This window comes from Anas platyrhynchos, chromosome Z (assembly GCF_047663525.1).
Source record: "Anas platyrhynchos isolate ZD024472 breed Pekin duck chromosome Z, IASCAAS_PekinDuck_T2T, whole genome shotgun sequence".
Taxonomy (NCBI): domain Eukaryota; kingdom Metazoa; phylum Chordata; class Aves; order Anseriformes; family Anatidae; genus Anas; species Anas platyrhynchos.
In genome coordinates, this window is record NC_092621.1 from 47,748,535 (window position 1) to 47,772,125 (window position 23,591).

The window sequence follows — 23,591 nt, forward strand, 5'->3', positions numbered from 1 at the left end:
CAGGCAGCTGTCATTAGAGGGACTGCATAGGCCACTCTGTAACAATGATCAGGCATGGAATTTTATTTTAAAGGCAGATACTTTATTTTAAAGTCAGGAAAGAGAACACTGGCTTATTACAGGAGAAATTTTACTGAGACTGATCACATTTTCCTTTGCGAAGAAAAATAGCAATAATTGAGTTTGTCAGAATTTATAAAATTATTCTGAAGGCAGGAAGTGATATAAATTAAAATTGTAGTAGGATAGTTGTTTTTATTTTTTTTGTATATATTTTTTGTTTTTTTAAGTGTCTGGGGCAAAGGAAGCTGTCAAGCACAAGTCAAGTGACAGTGGCTAAATGATGACTGCCTCTTCTTCATAAGGAGAAGATTTTAGGCTGCAAATACTAAGGGATGTTCATCCTTAGTTGTATGTTAGTAAGCTTTATTTGCCAGGGAAGAATGACTTAGCCCTGTAGTTGTCACAAAATCACACCTGTTCTATGTGTTAGGATTAGCTACAGTGATCCTTATGATCCTTATGATACACTTTTAAAGTGGTCATGTATTTTTTTTTCTCATTTGGAAGTGTTAAGGATTTATCCTATTAGTGACAGTAGTGACCCTGCTAATCCTACTAGGATTTATTTTATTAGAGCTTTTCAGAAGAAAGAAAATGCTTAGTTGATTACTAGACTCAACAATTATTTTGTTTAAAGTACAGGGAAATGACATGAAAGATGTGGGGGGAAAGGTGATACTTGCTACATATTTAATATTGTTAGGACAACCGTGAAAGGGAATCTTATACATTAACAAGTAACTTCTAAACAGCACTTGCTGTGTTTTTACAGTATTTGTGGGAGTATCTTTGCTATTTTGACGTTCATTGTCTTCCTTTTTTAAAGACAGTTGCTGCTTCCAAGAAACATGAACAAATCAGCATTTAAATCACAGAATCACAGAATTGAAGGGGTCGGAAGTGACCTCGAAAGATCATCCATCGAATCCAACCCCCCTGCCAAAGCAGGTTCCTTAGAGCAGGCTGCCCAGGTAGGCATCCATGTCCAGACGGGCCTTAAATATCTCCAGAGGAGACTCCACAACCTCCCTGGGTAGCCTGTTCCAGTGCTCCATCACCCTCACTGTGAAGTTCTTTCACATGTTGGTGCAGAACTTCCTGTGCTCCATCTTGTGGCCATTACCCCTTGTCCTGTCCCCACAAACCACTGAAAAGAGGTTAGCCAAATCCCTGTCTCCCACACCTCAGGTATTTATACACATTGAGGAGATCCCCTCTTAGTCTTCTTTTCTCCAGGCTGAACAGACCCAGGCCTCTCAACCTTTCCTCATAGGGAAGATGCTCCAGGCCCCGTATCATCTTTGTGGCCCTCCGCTGGACTCTTTCCAGGAGATCCCTGTGTTTTTTGTACTGGGGAGCCCAAAACTGGACACAGTATTCCAGGCTAGGCCTGACCAGGGCAGAGTAGAGGGGGAGGATCACCTCCCTTGACCTGCTGGCCACGCTCCTTTTAATGCACACCAGGATCCCATTAGCCCTTTTGGCCACGAGGGCACGCTGCCGGCTCATGGTCAACCTGTCAACCACCAGGACCCCCAGGTCCTTCTCCTCAGAGCTCCTCTCCAGCAGGTCGTCCCCCAGTCTGTACTGATACATGCGGTTGCATGGTATTAACTTAATGAAGCACATGCTAAACATACATGACTACAGTACTCAAATCTCCACCTAAATTCAGGGGTGACCTTATCGCTGTCTACGGGTACCTTAATGGAGGCTGTAGCAAGGTGGGGGTTGGTCTATTCTCCCATGTGCCTCGTGACAGAACGAGGGGGAATGGGCTAAAGTTGCACCAGGGGAGGTTTAGGTTGGATATTAGGAAGAACTTCCTACTGAAAGGGTTGTTAGGCATTGCAATGGGCTGCCCAGGGAAGTGTTTGAGTCACCATCCCTCAAAGTCTTTAAAAGATGTTTAGGTGTAGAGCTGAGTGATATGGTTTAGTGGAGGACTGGTTAGTGTTAAGTCAAAAGTTGGACTCGGTGATCTTGGAGGTCTCTTCCAACCTAGATGATTCTGTGATTCTGTAAATTACACCAAACATCACTCCAGCAGGGAGGAACAGATAAGGTTAGGATATAAACTCAAAAAAGAAAGTGTGGAAAAAGTGTTAGCATTGGGAAGAAGAGTTTAGTGCTAGCATGTGTTAGATAAAGTGAGAAGAAAGCTGGAGAAGCAGGAGATAAGAGACTTAGAGGCAGTCGATGATCTGTGCTCCTTCTCTTCCAACAGTTCAGGGATGCTTGCTTGGTAAGCTTTGTGTCTTCACTTTTGTGGGAAATAGCTGGGATAGCGTTTTGCTAGTGCTATCATTGTATGTTAGTGCTAGTGCAGTAGATGTATTTATGAACAGCAATTCCTAACCTGTTTTATGTATCAGCTTATTCAATGCTTTAAACTTTGCAAAACTTTCTCAGTGCTAAGTCCTTGGCAGGGCTTTGATATAAATCTTTGACTCTGATCAAAGTACTCCTTAATGCAACACCATGTGACAATTAAATGCTTATTTCTGTTGCTCTTGACTAGGAGTTAAGTTTGTGTTCACTTTCTTTTAGGAAAAATACATATTACTAAGCATGTAAGAGCTTGAGCCATAAATATTTTCCCCTTTCTCAGATCCACCAAAGTTTGAGTCTTTGCTGCTTGTTACAAAGAACTTTGAAACAAATCCATTTACTTCTAATTTTTGTTCAGTGTTAACTTATTCTTTTATTTTTATGTTCAGAACAATTTAGTTGTACAGAGCATTTTCAATGTTACCTAAAATATAGCATATCATGGAGTATTCTAGGTAGAACTTGCCCTTCCATAATACAGAGGAGATAAAGAAAGTTTAAACCCATTCAGTCAATGGCATTTGTGGTATACATGTATAGGATGTTCTCTAGTTAGCATGTTAATTAATATTCTCTAGTTATAGTTAACTTTTCTCTTTGGTCACAAGCAGTAATGTGACTTCACTGCTTGACCCTAAAATGCTTGGTACACAGATTTTTTTTTTCTCTGGAAAGATTTCTGTGAAGATACTGCCCTTTAAATAGGGATTTAAAAAAATCTTCCTGCTGCAAATCGGGCACTTGACAGAGAACATGATAGAAACATAATTAGATTAATCAAGTGGCTGTGATAATACCACATACCTGGGGAGAATTTATGTAGGTTGGGTTATTGCTTTATGTTCCACAATCATTAGCTGAAGGAGAAAATCAGCAGTATATTCATATGTTAAATGATAATATTTTTTTAAATTTGCTTTCAAATGTTTTATATCAAAGACACATCATAGGTGTAATTCGTTAAAATGACATGTATTTACAAGTGAATAGCTCTGTAGAGAGATCTACAAGCTCTTGGTAATTCTAAATAGGGAAAGAAGAATCCTTTGCCTCGTTTGTCACAGGAAAATAAGTTTCTTGTGCATCTTTTATGGTGAAAATTTATTTCTCCTTTTAATCTTCAGTGAAAAAAAATAAATACATAGTACTTAATTCTTTTCATGTTTTAGGATATCTTACTACTTTTTTAAAGTAGTAATTTTTTTTTAATTTTTTAACTCCCTTAAGTAAAAAAAAATGGAACAACATCTCTAAATATTTCTTCTGGGAATGTGTCCTGATGGATTTTGCCACTTAAAAGAAATGTTTTTGCATCTATTTGAAGGCCATTCAAAGGCTGTTTTGTTTCAGCTGCTTAAAACTTGTGTGTGTGTATACACATGCACATTTAATCCTGACATGGGTTAGGTAGTATTCATTTTGGAACAGATGGACAATATAGGTGCTTTATGGTGCAGTTAAATGGAGTTTTTGTTCTGTTACATGAACTGTGCACGTTTTTCCCCTATTTTCTTTCAGAATCCTCACTAAAATTACATGGATTATTGATGTACTTGTTAGCAGTAACCTGGATTCTGTCCAGAGTGATAAATAATAAAGTGGCACTATTTACATCTTGAGCACTTACTTTCCATTCACATTGAAGTCTAGCTACAATTCCAGAGTGTCTCTGGATGCTGTTGAACTTTGTTGAACACAATGAAAAAACTTTGCTTGTTGAACTTTTCATTGAACACAATGAAAAAAAAACAACACAACTATTGCTGAACTATTTGCTCGAACAAAGAAAGACTTAGGCAGAATGATTTCTCAGATAATTCTGCCTTTGGCTAGAATATATTACATGTAAGGATTTTGTGGTGTTCAATCCTCCTGTCTAGAGGTCCTGTAGGTGAGATAAATGTTCACAATTCAGTGAACTCTTGCTACAATTTGAGATTCACCTGAGTGAAGTGCTACACAGTTCACTAGTTTAATTTGAGAGGTCTTTGAAATAAACATGTCTTTTTGAGACATCAGTTCAGCCAACATAAAATCTAAAGGTGCTTTATTGCCAACAGGCTTGTAATCAATACCAAAATGGGTTTGTTCTAGGATTTTCACATACATGTCATCTTACGTTCTTCTAAGTTTGTTATATATAAATGTAACTTGTCTATTTATCTTAAGAGGGCTATCCCAAAGTACCGGTGTGAGGACCTGAGCAATGGTCAGTCAGTTAGCTTTGGTTTAGAGCTTTAACTGCATGAACAAACAAGTTTCTTCAGCACCTGTCAAGTTTTTGTCTTCACCTGACAGCAAAAACAGTAAAAGTCACCTCTCAAACCTTAGCAGACTTTTATTGTAAATACTTCTTGGTTTGATACTTTCACTTATGTGGAGATTGTGTATGCATAGTCAAAAAAAAATTTGACCTAAGTGAAATCAAGAGAGAATAAATCTGTCTGTAGAGCATGGGTCATATCAAAAATAAGTTCACAATGTAAGTTACTGAGCATGGCAAAGGCCTGTTCCCAGTGGTCTGCATACCTTCTCCCTTGAGGTTCTTACTTTTGTATACCTCTAAATTTCTTTTTCTTCACTTTGGGAAGTGTTTTGGGCCTCCCTTCTTAGGCACAGGTTCACAAGAATCCTTGAGCTGAGGACAGAAAGCAAGTTTTCTGCAGAGTCACTCTGCAGAATAACTAATGAAAAGATAATGAACCCGGGGAATGCTCCTCTAAACCATGACGCTCCATACTTGCAGGTAATGGGGTCAAACAGTGCACTTACTAGAGCAGTGAGGAATGACACTCAATCCCAACACAGGATAACTCAGTGTCCTTCTGGACAAAATGTTCAGTGTACAGCTAGACAAATATAAAATACAGTGCGTGAACAGGTGACTGATGGGTTGGACTTAAAGGGGTTAATGAGGTTAAATCACACTGGTGGGATTCCCAAGAGCTCAATTATAGGGACAGTCCCCTTTAATGTTTTTATAATGAATTAGGAGGAGCTGTTGACACCCTTGAGGGTGGAGATGCCTTGCAGAGAGATCTTGACAAATTAGTGTGCTGGACAATAACCAACTTTACGAAGCTCAGCTGGAGCAAGTGCCAGATTATGCACTTGGAACAGGGCAACCTTGGCTATCTGTACAGGTTGAGAGATGAGAGTCTGCAGAAAGGGATCTGGGGGAGTTCTAGTTAACAGCAAGTTGGTCATGGGTTGACAGGGTGCCCTGGCAGCTAAAAGGGCCAACCATATGATGGGGTTCATCAAGCATGGTATTGCTAGCTTCTCAAGGGAATGGATTGTCCCACTCTGCTCTGTGCTGGTGTGGCCTCACCTCAAGTGCTCTGGGCAGTTTGGGGTGTCACAGTATAAGAAGGGCATAAAACTATTAGAGAGCCTCTAAAGGAGGTGTGCAAAGATAGCGAAGGGTCTAGAGGGCAAGACATCTGAGGAGCAGCTGAGGTCCCTTGGTTTGTCCAGCCCAGAGCAGGGCAGGCTGAGGGGAGGCCTCATGGCGGCCTGCAGCTCCCTCATGAGGGGAGCAGAGGGACAGGCGCTGAGCTCTGCTCTCTGGGGACAGCGACAGGACCCGAGGGAACGGCATGGAGCTGGGACAGGGGAGGGTCAGGCTGGGGGTTAGGGAAAGGGTCTGCACCCAGAGAGGGGTTGGGCACTGGGACAGGCTGCCCAGGGCAGAGGTCACAGCTCCAAGCCTGCTGGAGTTCAGAAAGTGATTGGACAATGCTTCCAGACATATGGTTTGGTTTTTGATGGTCCTGTGTGGATCCAGGAGTTGATGATCGTTGTGGGTCCCTTCCAACTTGGGATATTTTTTTATGATTCTGCGAAATGCATGCAACATGAGTAACAAACATGAGGAGGAGGTTGGTAGCTGCTGTCCAGCTGGAAAATTGATTTGATTGCTGTCAGGGAAACCTGATGGGATGAATCACACAACTGGTATGCTGCAGTCAATGGCTACAAACTGTTCAGAGGGGACAGACAAGGAAGGAAAAACTGGGGAGTTGCCATCCATGGAAAAATAAATGGATTGATTGATCAGGGAGAGAACTGTCATTGAAGAACATGTATGCACAGGTCAAGAGCTTACGGGTGAAAATCAGAACAAGTCAACAACAGAAACTTTGTGCTTAGTGTCTGCTACAGGACACCGATCAAGGGCAGGATGTTGATGTTGAGTTTTTTTTTCAACTACAGGAAGCAATGCATTCTCAGGCCCTGATCCTGTAAAGTAATTTCAACCACCCTTACATACCACCCTTACATCTGCTGTGTGTGTAAAGAAATTAAAAAAAAAAAAAAAAAGACATCTTTTGGAGGGCACAAGAGCTCTCAGTTCTAAAAACAGGAGGTTGGGCAGGAAAGGCAGGAGACCAGCTTGCCTAAGTCAAGACATCTTAGCCAAACTGAAACACAAAAGGGAAATGCATTGGCAATGGAGGCAGAGATATCCTGGGAATATTATAGGGATAATATCTTTTGAAGATTATAGGCATATATATGGCTTAGGAGTGCAGGGAGCCAAGGCATAGCTGGCATTGAACTTGGCTAGACAAGTAAAAAAATAACAAGAGTTTCTTCAAGAACATAGGATAACAAAGGAAGATAAAAGAAACTACCCCCACTGAAAAGCAAAACAAAAGACCTGGCTACAATTGATATGGAGAAGGTTGAAGTACTCAACTTTTTTTGCCTCAATCTTCACAGGCAAGTGCTCATACCACACCTCCCTAATCCCAGAATCTATAAGCAGGGACTGGGAGAACAAAGTCCCACCCACTGTAGAAGATGAGGTTTGAGACCATCTAAAGAATGTGAATGTGTACAAGTCCATTGGACCTGATACCAATGAGATGCATCTGAGGGGCCTGAGGGAAGTGATGGATGAAATTGCTAAGTCACTGTCCATCATATTTGAGAAGTTGTGGAAGTCCAGAGAAGTTCCCACTGGCTGGAAAAGCAGAAATGTAAACCATTAAAAAGGGAAAAGAAGACCTGGGGAGCTACAGGCCAGCCAGTCTCACCTCCTGTGACCCACAGGATCATGAAGCATAGCCTTCTACAAGCAATGCTAATGCGCATGGAGAACAGCGGTGACTGGTGACAGCCAGCATGACTTCACTAAGGGGACAAATCATGCCTGACAAATTTGGTGGCCTTCCACAATGTAGTTATGACATTGGATAAGAGAGGGGCTACTGATGTTGTCCACCTGACTTGTGCAAAGCATTTCATATTGTCCCATACAGTATCCTTTTTTCTGAAATGGTAAAGAAACATGAATTTGATGGTTGGACCACTCTGGATAAGAAATTGTCTGGGTTGCTGCACCCAGAAAGTTGTAGTCAATAGCTCGGTATCCAGGTAGAGACCAGTGATTTGAGTGGTGTGCCTTGAGGGTCTGCATCAGGAATGGTTTTATGTCACATGTAGCATCTTTGTCAGTAACTTGGACAGTGGGATTGAGTGTACCCTCAGCAAGTTTGCAGGCAACACCATGCTGAGTGGTGCAGCCAACAAATTGGGAAGGGATGCTATCCAGAGGGACCTGGACAGGATCAAGAAATTGGAACATGCAAACCTCTTAAAGTTCAAGAACGCCAAGTGCAAGGTCCTGCATCTGGGCCAGGGCAATCCCAAGTGCAAACACAGGCTGGGTGGAGAATGAATTAGGAGCAGCCCTGAGGGCCTCGGGGTGCTGGTTGATGAAAAGCTCAACATGAGCTAGCAATGTGCGCTTACAGCCCAGAAAGCCACCTGTATCCTGGGCTGCATCAAAAGCTGCATGGCCAGCAGAGTGAGAGAGATGATTCTCCCCCTGTGCACTGCTCTTGTGAGAACCCACCTGGAGTACTGCGAAGTAGTGGATGCCTCATCCCTGGAAGTGTCCCAGGCCAGGTTGGATAGGGCTTTGAGCAACAACATGATCTAGTGGTAGGTAGGTGTTATTGCCCATGTCAGGTGGGGTGGAACTGGATGGTCTTTAAGCTCCCTTTCAACCCAAACCATTGCATGAGTCTATGATAACGTACTACATGAATGTGTATTCGTGTTCTGATGGTGAAGTTCCATGGTGAGAACAGGTTTATTTTTTAATAATTGTTTTTAATAAAACACTCCCTTATTTTTAATAAACAATCTTGTTACATTAAGTATAAATTATTCATGTCCATCTCATACACAGAAGAGGTAGCTAATGATATGGTCAAAAAGTTTGTTTAGTTGTAGTCAAGTCTCAATTACTCTTGAGTTTCTAGTCACAATTTTGTTACTGGTTCTGAATTCCTGTTAATAGTTCTTATAAAGATGCTCATACGAGCAAGTGTAGAGTCCTGCACATGGGAAGGAACAACCACACATATCAGTACAGACTGGGGGACGACCTGCTGGAGAGGAGCTCTGAGGAGAAGGACCTGGGGGTCCTGGTGGATGACAGGTTGACTGTGCACCAGCACTGTGCCCTGATGGCCAAGAGGGCCAATGGGATCCTGGTGTGCATTAAAAAGGAGCGTGGCCAGCAGGTCAAGGGAGGTGATCCTCCCCCTCTATTCTGCCCTGGTCAGGCCTAGCCTGGAGTACTGGGTCCAGTTTGGGGCTCCCCAGTACAAAAAACACAGGGATCTTCTGGAAAGAGTCCAGCGGAGGGCCACAAAGATGATACGGGGCCTGGAACATCTTTCCCATGAGGAAAGGCTGAGAGGCCTGGGTCTGTTCAGCCTGGAGAAAAGAAGACTAAGAGGGGATCTCCTCAATGTGTATAAATACCTGAGGTGTGGGAGACAGGGATTTGGCTAACCTCTTTTCAGTGGTTTGTGGGGACAGGACACGGGGTAATGGCCACAAGATGGAGCACAGGAAGTTCTGCACCAACACGTGAAAGAACTCCTTCATAGTGAGGATGATGGAGCACTGGGACAGGCTGCCCAGGGAGGTTGTGGAGTCTCCTCTGCAGATACTTGAGGCCCGTCTGGATGCCTACCTGGGCAGCCTGCTCTAAGGAACCTGCTTTGGCAGGGGGGTTGGATTCGATGGATGATCTTTCGAGGTCACTTCTGACCCCTTCAATTCTGTGATTCTGTGATTTAAATGCTGTTCTAGTTACTCCGTCTCATAACAGCATAAAATTGCAAAGAGAATCTTTGCTGTATTAGTTATTATGAAAGGCTTGTTAATCTGCTTTTCTTTCATTGCTGTTTTATATGTTCTGTAGGCTGAACCACACGGATACTTCCCTTGTGCTGGTCTGGCTAACTCAGAAAGGCATTCATTTGCATTAACACAAAGACATAGTTACACAGTCAATTGATTCTCTTAAGTGTTGTAGGGAGTTGATCTTCTCAACTGTTGTGGCCTTTCTTCTAGAACAAACACAATTCAGGTCCCTGTTGTGTTAAATTCAGCTTTCTTTGTAGCTATTGTGGTCAGCTCATTCCCCAAACTTAATGAGCTTGTAGTCCTTGTCTGTTTCTGCAGAGCTTTCTCCCATTGTGGGAGTTGATTGATCGATCACAACGTGAAGTGTTTGGATAGTTTACATTCTGGCACTTAAAAGGAAAATTCTTACATAAGCTCACTTTCTTTGACACTGTATACACGCTTTATTTTTCAATAATTTCGTCATCATTTATATTGTAGGTCATGCAGGAGTCTCTGCCAGCATGATGAAGAAAAGAACTTCCCACAAGTAAGTTGTCATTATTTTTACAAAAGCATAGCTCTCAGTAACTTGAAGGTCTGTTCTAGAAATATATCTGTATTGTTCCAGCCACTTTTTTTTCCTGAAAATCTTATGGAATAGTATTCAGTCTGTATGCGTGTTTAGGGTCATAGGAAAGACTAATCCACTAATGGAGCTTTAAACAGCATTTTCAATGTTACTTTGAAATTGTCTTGTGAAAAGAATTTTATAATTACTTTGGAAATCTGAAGCAGTTGTAAGCCAGAAACTGGGCATTTTTCATTTTTATAAAGTAAAGAACATACTGAAGTACTTCTGTGAGAAGGCTGCTATTTGTGTGTGAAGGATACCTGCTTATACTATACATTCACAGCATGCATTATTTCCCGTTCAACATATTTAAATAGCAGCAGCAGCTGAATGTTGGTGTGTAGCTGTGAGAAAACAGAGGTAGTACTCCAGACATGACTGACCTTAGTATTGAACAGTGAGGTGTATATGGCTGCATCTCTGGTGGGAGAAATCTGGGCTGGTTAAGCGTGAAACTTTTTAAAAACTTTATTAAAATGTTATTAGTTGCATTTGAAGTGTAAAGTACTATAATGATGGTATAGAACATGCATCAATCCAAATCAATTTGTCTGGCAGGTGCATTTTCTATGATTAACTTATTTGATAATTGTTTCCCAGAGACAACACCTGATGTAAAACTACTCTAATCCCTTCCACCAACTCATCATTATCCATTCTTGTCTATCTTCATAGAAGGCAAACAGAAACATTTATTTGTCTAGAGGCAGGTAGAGTTGGTTAAAACTTAATTTTTCTTGTTCTTTTTCAACCGCTCAGAGAAAGGAGTATATGATGGGAAGACTATCAGAGGTGGGTTGCCTTTTGTACTTGAGGGTGGCTAGATTTGTCTTTACTGTTGTGTTGATATACACTTATTTAAATACCTAAATAGGCTATATATATCTTAGCATAAAGGCTATATGACATGATCATGAGCATTTAAATTAACCATCCAGTTTAGCTTTACGTTAATTTAGCCTAGTTCTATTGTTTGTGAATCATTTAGTAAAGGTGTTGTGTAACAAACCAAGATGCGTGCTGCTCATTGATACCTCAGAGAATGAGAGACGAGTAGAGAATTGTTTATATGTGTAGTTTACAGTAAGCTAGTGGATACTAAAGTCTAAAACTGTATGCTGATACTACTCTGAGCTGCTAGAGTAGACTATGAGTTAGTAATGCATGTTTTGTTGTTGATATAGTTAAGGTGACTTTAACATTCCTCATTTAAAGAATAAGGAACAAGCCTACTGGCACTTGAATGCCTGGGGGGGTGGGGGGTGAGGGGTGGGGCAGATTTTAACAGGCTTCTGAAGGTTTGTGGCAGAAGGAGGAGCCGAGAGCATGGAAGAGGGCGTGACTCTGTAATCAAGGAAGTGATAAAATGAGCAGCACGGGATAGGTTTTTGAACTCCTATATGGTAGTTAATTGCTGAGCCATCTGGGAAGGGTTCCCATGGCTATATAGGTCAGTTACAAAAGGACAGTTCTTCCAAATGCTCTGTTAGTGGGTAGTGATGATCTCTGAATGTGAAACTGACGTCACTGGTGTCAGATCAGTAAGTAGTGTCTCAGATCTTACTCTCTTTCCACCTTCCTTGCATAAGGAAAGAGTACTAGAGTACATATAAAAACAGTCCTTTTCCTTTATTCGTATGCTGCCCAGACGTCTTGTAGTTGACAATTCAAGGACCTCAGTGCACAGGTTGTACCTACTGTTTAATTAGCAATGAGCCTAGCCTTTTGAATTTTTGAGCCCACTTTAACTTGCATTCATGGCTCCTGCAGCATCATAAGATGAATTTTGCAACCGAATTACGGCTTTTGAAAGAGAATGGAAAATACCTTAAGGTTTCTGCCTCGATTGATGTGCCTCATAGTCTTAATATTGTGAAAAGTAAATAATAACAATTCTTGCCATTCTGCTTTTGGTGGTAGTCTGTAGTAAGGTCACAATTGTAGTAAGTCTGTGTCCTATTTTTAATAACTTTTCTACTTTACACCATGAAAGACTGAAATTTTACTGACTGTTTTTACTGTGCTGCTCCAACACGTATTTTAGCATTTTCTTCCCAGATTTTTTTTCAGTTGTGCCTTTTTTGCAAACTCTGACTTATGGCTTTCTTTCATCCTTTGCTGTTTTTCTTCCTTAGTTCTACGCTGTGGTGTTTCTCTGAGATGAACATCAACAAAAAAATAATTAATCTAAAGTTGTCCATTTAGGTATTTTATTTTAGTGGGAATCGCCATGCTCCTTTTATAAATGCCCATTTATCTTCTAAGTACCACCATAGGGCAATGATTTTCTGCTACCAGTCCTAAGTAATTCTGCACTACATTGGTTTCTTGGTGGCAGCTGCCAAATAAGTTTGTATAAGGACCATCTAAACGCAGCTTCAAAAGCTATGAAGGTTTCTTTCTACCTGTGTAGTCTCTAGCAAGTTTATAAACTATCTGGTTTTGATAACGAAACCTTTTCACATAACTAGGTTTTGTTTACCAGCATAATGCCTTCAAGATAAGGAAGAGGATCTGAAACCCTTGGGGACTGAAGGGCCATTTACGATGAGGACATATCTGATGTATCAAGAGCTGTTTCCAGGACTTGCTGTTTTCTGGTTTCACAAATCTAGGAAAACTTACATCAAACTTTGAGGAAATCTTTGTGGTATTTTTAAGGATAATTCTAATAAAATTGAAGTAAAACATTTTGGGTCTTACAGGTATATCATCTCAGAAGGTTATGTATTACTTGGTGTATCAACAAGACAGTGTATGCTTGAGGAGATTTGGGTTGACTACTGTTGTCTTGTATGAAAATACATTGGTAGCTTTTACCTATTGTCTTTTAGGAAGCTATACTCTTTCTTACCACATATTCAGATGCAAGAAAAAGTAGATTTTCCTTGTCAATTTACTTGTTTAAAGATCTCATTTTTTTAGAGTAAAAACCACTGCAAATGAAAAAGAATGGCTGTTCAGTAAGTAGGACAGCCCTCAAATCCAGGTGTACCTGGATTGCTTGACTAGCAATCGTGCACCTCATGCTTTTTGCTCTGTGAGGCATTTTAAAAGGTAGTTACCAGTCTGAACTCAATTCTGTAGTGTTTTTCCATCATATTCTTTAAAATGTCTGTGAAGCTTCTCATTTAGTTGTTACAGTTTAAACGTTAAAGTGGGTTACGCTTTACAGTCAGAAAGTAAAATCGACTGTGAGGTCAAAAATAAACAGTGTATTTACCCTTTTTAACGATCAGGTAATTGGCAACATAGACAAACTGTCAAAAACTGTGACATTATTATGTCAGTTTTCAATGAGCTGTTTTACCTTTAGTTTGCTTTATTCTGTCTCAAAATAGAAGGCTGATTCATTAGAACTAAGGAAATTAGTTACATGTAAAACAAACTCATTTCAATGACAAGAACTAGTTCTTTCATTTGGTCATTCATAGTAAAGCATGACAGACACTAAAAAAAAAAGTGAGAACAAGAATTTGAAAATGTGTTCTATTTTCTGCATAAAAATTATAACCAGCTTCATGGGAAGGTATCAGTTAACAGGCAGAGTTTATAATTTGTGCTCTCAAAGTTAGGAGTACAAACACAACATGGTTATCCTAAAAAGTCAAATTGTCACAATGGGGCATTTTGACAATTACTATGGAACTTACTGCTAAGAACTTCATCTGGAGGTGGGACAGGCTGATGAAAAAATGATACATCTTATTTTTGATAAAGTTTGATTTCTATGTATTTCTATGTATTTGATGTATGATTTCTATATGTTCGTATGCATAGAAATATTTATATCATATAGTTATATATCATTACTCTGTAAGAGTGAGATTTCACTGTTATGACTGTTTCTGGTCTTTTTTGGATTTATATCATACATGTGAGGTTTCGTCATTTCTAGAGATTTATCTATGGTTAGTGTCTCTAATCTAGGGAACAATACTTTTTTATTTTCGCAATTGGTATTCATTCTTTCCATGTTGCTTTTAAGAATGCTGTTGGTGTGCATATTTGACTGTCATTTAAATGAAGTGTTGTACTAGTAGTAACTAATCCAAAAACTTGTTTTAGAACTAGTTGACATGCACAATAATTTTGATCAGGCAACCCTCTAAGTAATCATTTTAGGAATCAATGTCCGTATTGTAACATGCTAAAATAGAAATGTTATATTTTTTTATCACCTGTATTCTGTTACATTGTTCAGATGCTTCTTCATTTGTTTTTAAAACTGTCAATAATGTTTTTAATAACTGCATAATAAAGCTTTGTATAAAGCTTTCTGTGGTTTGAAATTTCAAGCCAGCTTACATGCCCACTGATTAGAACAAGTGATACTCAACAGAAGAAATTGCCATGCAAATTCCATGAAAATACAAAGGAAAAACAGAAAAATACATTGAATCATTCTACTATGTTAAAGAATATCGCATCTATTGCTATTACTGTTGCACGTAATTTTTCTTGTGTTGCAATAAAAAGGAATGCTAGAGGAATGTTGTTTCTGACATGTCTTGGAGTTAAAAATATACCTAAGTGCAAAAGGAACCTAAATTGAAACCACAAGTAATAGGAGGGGAAAAAAAAAAGGCCATGGAAGAATTTTAGTCAACCACCAGTTATATCCACCAATTTCTTCCCCCAGGATAAGGGAATACTATTGCACAGAGAAAGCAACAAGGTAGTAAAGTTGTAATACTGTCAGGTAACTTTGTGCTTTGAGACCTGTTCAGGTGAGTTTCACATTCAGTGTTGCAACTTAGTTCTTAAGCAAACTAGTTTTAGAAAGGACACTTACGAAACTGACCTTCTGAAGCATGTCAAAAGTGTTCCACTACTTCTCTTTTTTTTTTTTTTTTTCCCAATAGTATGATATGCTTTATATCACCTTAAAACAAAGTATACACTTGTTGTCTGGAATAGAATTTTGGATATGTACTTGTTTAATATTATGTTTGTATCTGTGTACAGAAAACATAGAAACAATGTGGGACCAAGCAAACCTATTTCTCAGCCACGAAGAAACATTGTAGGCTGCAGAATACAGCATGGATGGAAAGAAGGGAGTGGACCTGTAACACAATGGAAGGGCACAGTTCTCGATCAAGTTCCTGTAAATCCCTCTCTTTATCTTATAAAGTATGATGGATTTGATTGTGTGTATGGACTAGAACTGCACAAGGATGAAAGAGTTTCAGCACTTGAAGTCCTTCCAGACAGAGTTGGTAAGTGTTGTTTTTTTTCCTAGATACGTAGAAACGGGCATTTACTATTAAATGTTCTCTACTAATCTTTCATGACATCTCCAAGATAACATCTGACTATTTAAATTACATTAGTCAAATGCATTTTTGTCACATGAGAGGTAATCTAAATGTTCTATTTAAATTTTCTTGATTTCACAAAGATTTGATGATACCAGTGAGTACAGTGGTATCTCTTGTCTTTAAATAGTGTGCAGTATATTCTGTAGTTTTTGTTTAGGGTTTTACACTTCGAGTTTATGAGAAGTTAACTTCGGTATTTCTGTTAAAATTTGAAATGTAAGATATTTTGGTTATATTGTCTGCTCTGTGTGTGATATTTTTTCTCATGTACTTCTTCCCCTAAGTATTTCTAATAAGAGGAGGAAATGTTTTCAGAGTAAAGTAACTTGATTAATAACATTACTTAATAAATGTCACAGTTAGTACTGGATTATTAAACTGCAAGTTTTTTCAAACAAAAACAAAAGAGAGTTCAGTATTTAACCTAGTTAATTCCTAACCCACGAAAGGACTAAGCTGATGTTTCTTAGGACCGCAGACCAATCAGAAGTTGTCTTTAGAGTGGTGTTAGAGGAGAACCAGTCCCAAAACTTCCATTAAAACTTCATAGAACTGTTCTGTTTGGTCTTCTGTAGTCTTCTTGGCTGGCTGCCCTTCTCCCTGTCGAGTACCTTGTTAAAATGCAAAGAGTCTTCATTGCTGTATCCTCAGTTGTTCTTCCTTTACATTTGATTGTAATTGCTTCTTCTTGGGCAATACAATGTGTTTATTATTTTAACAACTCTTCATTTTTCTGTTTTTCTTCAATAGTAAACTCTCTGGAATGGACAGTATTTTTTATATATGAATTAAATAACTCCCAATCAAACTTGTTCATGAATCGTGAAAAATTGTTTTTTGAATGTACTTATGAAATGCTGTCATTTCAGCTTCATCTCGGATTAGTGATGCCCACCTGGCAGACACAATGATTGGCAAAGCTGTCGAACATATGTTTGAGACAGAGGATGGCTCAAAAGATGAATGGAGGGGGATGGTTTTGGCTCGAGCTCCTATTATGAACACGTGGTTTTATATTACCTATGAGAAAGATCCTGTCTTGTACATGTACCAACTTTTAGATGATTATAAAGAAGGTGACCTTCGCATTATGCCCGATTCCAGTAAGTAGGCCAGTTACACCTTTTCTATTAGAAAGTGACACCTTTTTATATTACTGTTTGGCTATGATTTATTTATTTACATGACAGTTTGTTTTTGGACACGATCTTGTTTGTTCATCCCTTTTTTTAAATGAAGTATAATATGAGAGCTAACCAAGATAACAGTGTAACCAAGATCACCTGTGTTAGCTGTTGACATATTTTACTTTAATCAGCAGAAGTAGTAGCAAAAAAAAAAAAAGCCATTTTCCATATTTATTCCTAATTCTGCTGAAAATATGTACTCTGGATTTTTTAATAGAAACTGGCAAGTGAGAAGTTTTTCACTGTTGTGTATAGTAAGAAGTATCACAGATCATAGAAGTGGCTCTTGATTTGCATTTCTGAACTACTTCTTATAGGAATAATATTTTGGGGCCTATTTGTATAATCAGATTACTTTAGTTGTGATAGGTGTCTTCAGTGAGGGAAAACTTTCAGTAAAGAAAGAAGCACTAATCTTTTGAAAACTTATTTTGTCTAACACATTGCAATACATGAGCAAGAAAAATAGTTCAGTAGATGAGAGGGATATTTTTTCCTTGTATTTTGAAGTGAAAAGTTTTATTTTGTTCTTCCTAGTTATATAGAAGAATTTTCACAGAATGAATATTGTTCAAAACATTTGGGTAGCCAAGTATAAAAAAGAGAAGAGTTTTATTTCTCCCATGTACCTAAACCACTTCTCTGACAAATGACTTGGGTTTCAAAGAAAATTAATAATTGGGTAACTAGTGAAAGGCTAGATAGTGCTCTATGGAAGTATTAGTTAAAACTGATTTGGTGAATCCTTCAGATGTACATACTACTGATAACATGCAGTCTGCTGACTAAATAGACAAGTGCAATTTATTTGTTTCTTGTCTATAGTAATCGTTTATTTAGATGTTGTTCCCCAACCCTAACGAAAGCAATATATCTGCCACTTGTAAAGCGTAAGCCACATACATTAATGAAAAAAGTGACCTTCCTATTCCTAAATAAATAAGGCAAGCACCTGTCTACTGCTTGACTCTCTTTCCAAAACCGTTCAAATATATGCTACCTTCTGTGAATCTGAATGTTTTCCAGATAGATTGATTTGTGTCCTTAAATCAATGATTGGATATTATGGGTAGTATTTTTCAAATCAGATTTTAATCTACCTGGAAGTACTTATGTTAGTTTGGTAGAACTTTACATAGTAAACTAAACTGTAACTAAAACTTCCAGGGCATTTTTTTCCCCTTCAGCAAAACTCATTTTTGGCGCTTTTTTTTTTTTGCTTTTTTTGCTTTTATTTTTTCTTTTTAAGGGAAAAATGCATTTCTGGATCTTACACTAAAACTTGATCAACATTGCATAATTCCTTCTAAATTAAAATGTGTTAAGCTTGAACTTAGGCTAACGAAGACTCTTTACATAAAGCCGATATTAAGAGAATGATAACTATGTACGATGATGCATTTATAGAGAATCTGAAATAAAGATTTGCAGAGAAACTTCATAAGTTTGGGGAAGAATCTAAGTGTAACTACATCAAGCCAATCCATTCATTCATTTGGGAGTTCTTTCACAACTCACAAAATCGAAAAGAGAATGGATAAAATCTGTACGGGGTTCTCAACACAAGCACGAACAAAGTATTTTAGAGGCTTAGGATTTCCAGAATAAAAGCCACAGCAGGTTGGACCATTACTAAGAAAATTCCTCACTGGAATACAAAACACAATTTGAGCTAAGTGTATTCTAAGTGTATTCAAAAAAAGAGAGACAAACTGAGAAATAAATGTATGTTTTGATGTGGTTAGCTTCCGATTCTCAAGTATGGTGCTTTTACTGCTTATCACATTTGTTCTGTAATTGCCTTGTAACCAACCCCCATTGGCATATTATAACTCATGCCCTTTTGCATCCACATTTGGCATAGGCATTGCTGAAAATACAAGGATATTTCTGGGAAGGTTTTGCTAGACAAGCAAATAATATGGTTACGCTTTACTAGTGACATCTATTCCAACATGGGATCAAAAGCCCTTTTTAATAAGGTTACATTTACTAGACATCTTAGAGGTGTTTTTGTTGGAAGGGCATGCATACATTCAAATTTTGAATAACGTGTATAGGGAGAGGGGAGGTTTAGTGTGGCAGCTAATGAGGTAGATACAGTGTCACCTTCTGCAGGTGGCTTAAGTTCAGTTATCCACAGAAATTTTCTATAACTTCTGTGTAAATCTTCATGTTGATAGATTTACCCCTTTAACGAAAGTGCTGTTTTCATAAAATTGAAAGGGGCGTTGGGGTGACCACTGTGGTTTCCAGAACTGTAACGGTTATTAAGTGCTTGTCTGAACAAAGCTTAATTTCAGCATACTCTGTATTTAAGCCTTCTGATTTTTTTCTTACCCATTTTGTAGAAGATTCTGCAACTGTTTTGTGTACTGAAATACCATCAATCCCTGCCAATTTACACTATTTTTGTGTTACAGATGATTCACCTCCTGCAGAACGGGAACCAGGTGAAGTTGTGGACAGCCTGGTAGGCAAACAAGTGGAATATGCCAAAGAAGATGGCTCAAAAAGGACTGGCATGGTCATTCATCAAGTTGAAGCCAAACCATCAGTCTATTTCATCAAGTTTGATGATGATTTCCATATTTATGTCTACGATTTGGTGAAGACATCCTAGACATCATTGTGAACTTTTGCCAAATTTGTGGAACTATTAAATGTAAAATTTGTAGACACAAAGACTGGACTGCTTTCCAGTTTAATGAAAGCTTAAATGTCCCTGCGAACCCACAATCTCTGCCAGCAAAACTGTTTTGTTCTGAGTAATACAAAAAAAAATGTATGTGAACGTGACACATTTTGTGTAAGAGAACTCCTTTTCTTGAAGGAAGTCAATATATCTGGGCAGGAGGGAGTTAAAAGCAAAGAACAGCTGCAAATTCAAGCTGTGTAAAGTTGATCTAGTGTTGTAATCATTAATCTAAATTTTTTTCATAGATTTTAACTTTCTTCAACCTTGCACTCACCTGTTCAACTGCCACATGCAAGTGTAGTTTGATATTTTGATATGCCTTCTTTTGTAACATTAAATTTAATTTCTTGGCTTCTGGCAGTCCTTGTTTTCAGGGTTGGGACAGAGTTGACTTTTCAGAAAGGTTTTAACAGTTTGTGCAGCATTAAGGAGTGCCTAACCCAAGTGACACCAATCTGCTGTGTTTCTACACTTTATTTCAAATTCAGCTTTATAAGAATTGCAGTACGTGGAAATACTTGTGCATTTTCAGTAGTCACAGGGCAGTAGGATATCAAGTGTTTGACTTATGCACCTTTCAGTGAAAAGGCTTTAAACTATAAAAGTATATTTAATCTGTATAACCAGTTAATTAGAAAATGCAGGTTAATGGCCCATATTTACAAGTTGTAGGAACCAGTAAATACGTGCAACAAGGCTGCCTTCAATCCTAAATGTTGTATTTCTGTATTTGTTTGTTATATACACTTCTTAGCAAAACCCAAGTGCTTGGTGCCACAAGTTTAGCAGTATATATGCTACTTCAGAAGACTTTAGACTACGCATTGGCAATCAGTAGTCTCTCATTTAATATCAAAACCTAGCAACCTGAATGTTTGTGTGTGGACTTAGATGCCTAACAGTAGCTAATATTTTACACGGTAAATACAATCTCAAAGGGGGGAGGCGGGAGTAATTTTTTTTTTTTATTGAAGACAACTTTAGAGAAGGAGAGGCATTTGTTGCCTTCTGCTCAGTCTGTTGCATTCCTTTTTTGGTTGTTGTTTGATTGATTTCTTTTTGTTTGTTTGTGTATAACCATTTTGTTTTAAGAAGGCATCTTCCCAACTTACTCTTTTTCTGGCTTTCCCACATAAGGAGTGTCCGGACAAATCTACAGCTTAAACCTGTTGCCTTTTGTGGTGTACATTGTACTTGCTTTGAGGTATGCTGTTAACGTGAATTTCATTCTATGAACACTAGAGTTCTGCATGCCAGTGGTGTACTATCTAATGGAAGCTATAGGCAGTCTCAGTGGTTCAGTCATCTGCATTAGATTGTGGATGTAAATAGCAGCCCACAACAGCAAAATCCTTTCACGGTTTTAATCTTGCAAGATAGTTGTAAATGAAGATTAAGGTTTTTTTTGTGTGTGTGTGCTTTTTTTTGTTTGTTTGTTTTTTGTTTTTGTTTCTTTTGTTTAAGTGTGGCAGCTTTTGAAAGTATCAGAATGGTAACAACGATCAGCACAGCAACAAAATTGTCATGTTACATTAAGGCAGAGCTCTGCAAGTTTCAAAGAACTGCTTCACAGAAACGCAGTTTGTGAAGACAGTCAGCACTGCTGATGGAAGGAACAAATACACTGATATCCACCCTTATGCCATTAGTGGAAGGATGCAGGAGAGGTGCTGTTAATCAGAGAACAGAGGTCTGTATGACCTCAACTGTGGGTATTCTTGATACCGAAGACTCAGTGGTTTAAGCCCCTTTCTGTCCATTTTTTTGCCTATTTCATATTTTAGCCTTAAGGCTTGTGCCTCATTATGCTGTTGAATGGTAATTAATACTCACCATATAAATATGATACCTTAATTCTTTGTCCATTGCTACTATATTGCATTATGTCCAGTATTTCATCATGGGCAACCAAAGTCAGGCTATTGTATTTCAGTGAATAGCTTCTCAATGCAGTCCTTAATTCTAAGTACCCAAGTCGTAAATGTTCCTTGTGTTTTGAACAAAGTGAGCAGATTTGCAACACAGTGTTTTCATCCTGCAGATCTGTTATGTGTTTTCTATTGACTCTTAAGAGTCCTGCATGTAAATCTCAAAGCTGAGCCTGGCTCCATGAGCCCAAGTTGATATTTGTGGCACAAGAATGAGTGAGTGTATTGATTATACACAAGACACACAAATAACCTAGTACACTGAATTTGGGGCTATACATCTGAGGAATATGAGGTTTGGTTTGAAATGTCTGAGGTTTAGGTCTACTGGAACATTTTTAGCATTAGGCTTGCATTTGTGGGTTTTCTGCAAGCCACTTTAATACACCACATATTATGCCAATTAGAGTATAATCTATAAACTGTAAATTTTATGGTTGTTTTTAGATGTCCCCACTGTCTGTTGTGTAGGTATTTCTTTTAATCTTTTTTTCCTCTTTCCTTTTTTTTTGGTTTTGTTTTTGTTAGCTTAAACCACCTTTTTGAGGCTTGAGACTAATTCCACTCCCTGCCCATCTGCTTTGGGCTTTGTTTTAGGCTCATGTTTCAGATCTGCATGCAGTGCTTGCGTTACCCTGGTAACTAAATGTTGGTTCCTTGTTCTAGGGGTTCAACATTACTTTCCAAAATTACATAGGGCTTGTGATGGCACAGGCCATGGATCTTTGTATAAAAGTTATTGGCCTTTCACATTTACCTGCTGTAGTATTGTTGTATATTGTGTGTGTGCGTGTGCGTGATGTCAGGCTGCCATGTAAAACTTTTTAAAAGAAAAAAAAAAGTTAAATGCAGACCATCCTTTTTTGCATGCTTAGAGGGTTAGAACGTTCAATGTAACAAACTAAAGTTGCATGTTAAAAATGTTTAGGTTTTGGTTTTGTTCTGTTTTTATTTTGTGTTCAGTTTTTTGTGAATTTGCTTATTGTGCTGTTTTAATGGTTGTTAGTAGGATTAAATGCACCGGTGAGACGAGCATAGTGCCAACGGAAGGTAATTTTCCAGTTGTATGTGTCATACAGCATTTGAAGGGACCACATAATCTGTTAAAGAATAAATAAGACCACAACTGATCAGTAAAACACTACATTTTTTTATTTTTCTTTTGAGTGCCAAACCCTAAACTAGGTAGGAATAGACTCTGGGGAAACCCTTTTTTATTGCAACAGGTAGATGCCTTCATTAAATAAATCATTTAAAAACGGAGGCTTTATCTTCAGATAGAATTGATAAATTGCTTCTGGGGGATATAATTACATTAAAAACAGTTTCTGGTTCCTTGAAAATGCTGTGCTTTTTGTATTTTACATCATTAGTGCAATTTGGATGGTTCTTGGTATGTGTATAGTTCAAAGGTCTTCGTGTTCACATTTTAAAATTAGGTAATGACTTCATCTTTAGAGCTTGGTTTCATTATTTTTATTTTATTTTGAACAATGTAGACAGTTCCCTGTTCTCTGCATTTAGAAGTATAAACACTTTAAATCTGTTACTTAATTCTGTAAGTAATTTTTATAATTATGATGTAACTCTATCCTTAAAACATTTAAAATAAACCCTTTATGTGCAACTTATGACTGTAAACTTTGTTCTCATGAGCAAAACGTAGTGATGTGATTTCAGATTGTGAAGAAGCAGTTTCTTCAGTTTTCTAATTAAAAAAGATTTATTATTTTAATGCTGGGCCATGTATGCTGGTATAATACCCTATGAAATAAGGTTGGTTGTAAAGCTAAATCTTTACTCTTTTTTTCCAAGTGAGTATAAATGCTGGTAAGATGGAATTTGACTATGGTGTAAAGCATACTGCTTAAATTGTATTTTACCAAACAGAAAAATTTTTGTTTGAGGGATTACACTATTCTGTGAGGGAGCATCTATTTCCAGAGCACACAAAAAGTATTTCAGTGGTGGTGAACAATAGAAGCATTTGGCAATGTTTAAGTGATACATTTGTTTGCTTCAAATTAATGTGCTTAATTCTTTTTCCATTAAAAAGTAGATCCAAATTAGAGGTGATGAGTCATAAATAGAAATAACATCACCATGCTGCAAGTTTTCTTAAGCCATGGAGGTTTTTCAGACTATCGTGAAGATTTATTTCTTTTATGTTGGTAAATTACCAATGCAGGCTTTCAATATTGAAGAGATTTTCTTTATTCTGCCCTCTTCCTTCATAGCACGATGGAAAGTATTGTATAGATACCTTGAAATACA

At 38.1% G+C, this 23,591-nt stretch overlaps 1 protein-coding gene across 5 annotated transcripts in view; it reads left to right on the top strand.

Annotated features, from left to right (window-relative positions):
• SPIN1 (spindlin 1) overlaps positions 1 to 22,948 on the top strand; it is a 57,678-nt gene extending 34,730 nt beyond the window's left edge. For all 5 annotated transcript variants that reach the window (XM_038169953.2, XM_027446041.3, XM_038169952.2 and 2 more), the window contains exons 3-6: positions 10,048 to 10,096; positions 15,149 to 15,402; positions 16,374 to 16,607; positions 19,115 to 22,948. In XM_038169953.2, the coding sequence (XP_038025881.1) occupies positions 10,048 to 10,096; positions 15,149 to 15,402; positions 16,374 to 16,607; positions 19,115 to 19,314 (737 nt within the window). In that variant the 3' untranslated portion in view covers positions 19,315 to 22,948. The remainder of the gene's footprint in view (positions 1 to 10,047; positions 10,097 to 15,148; positions 15,403 to 16,373; positions 16,608 to 19,114) is intronic.
• The last annotated feature ends 643 nt before the right edge of the window (positions 22,949 to 23,591 follow it).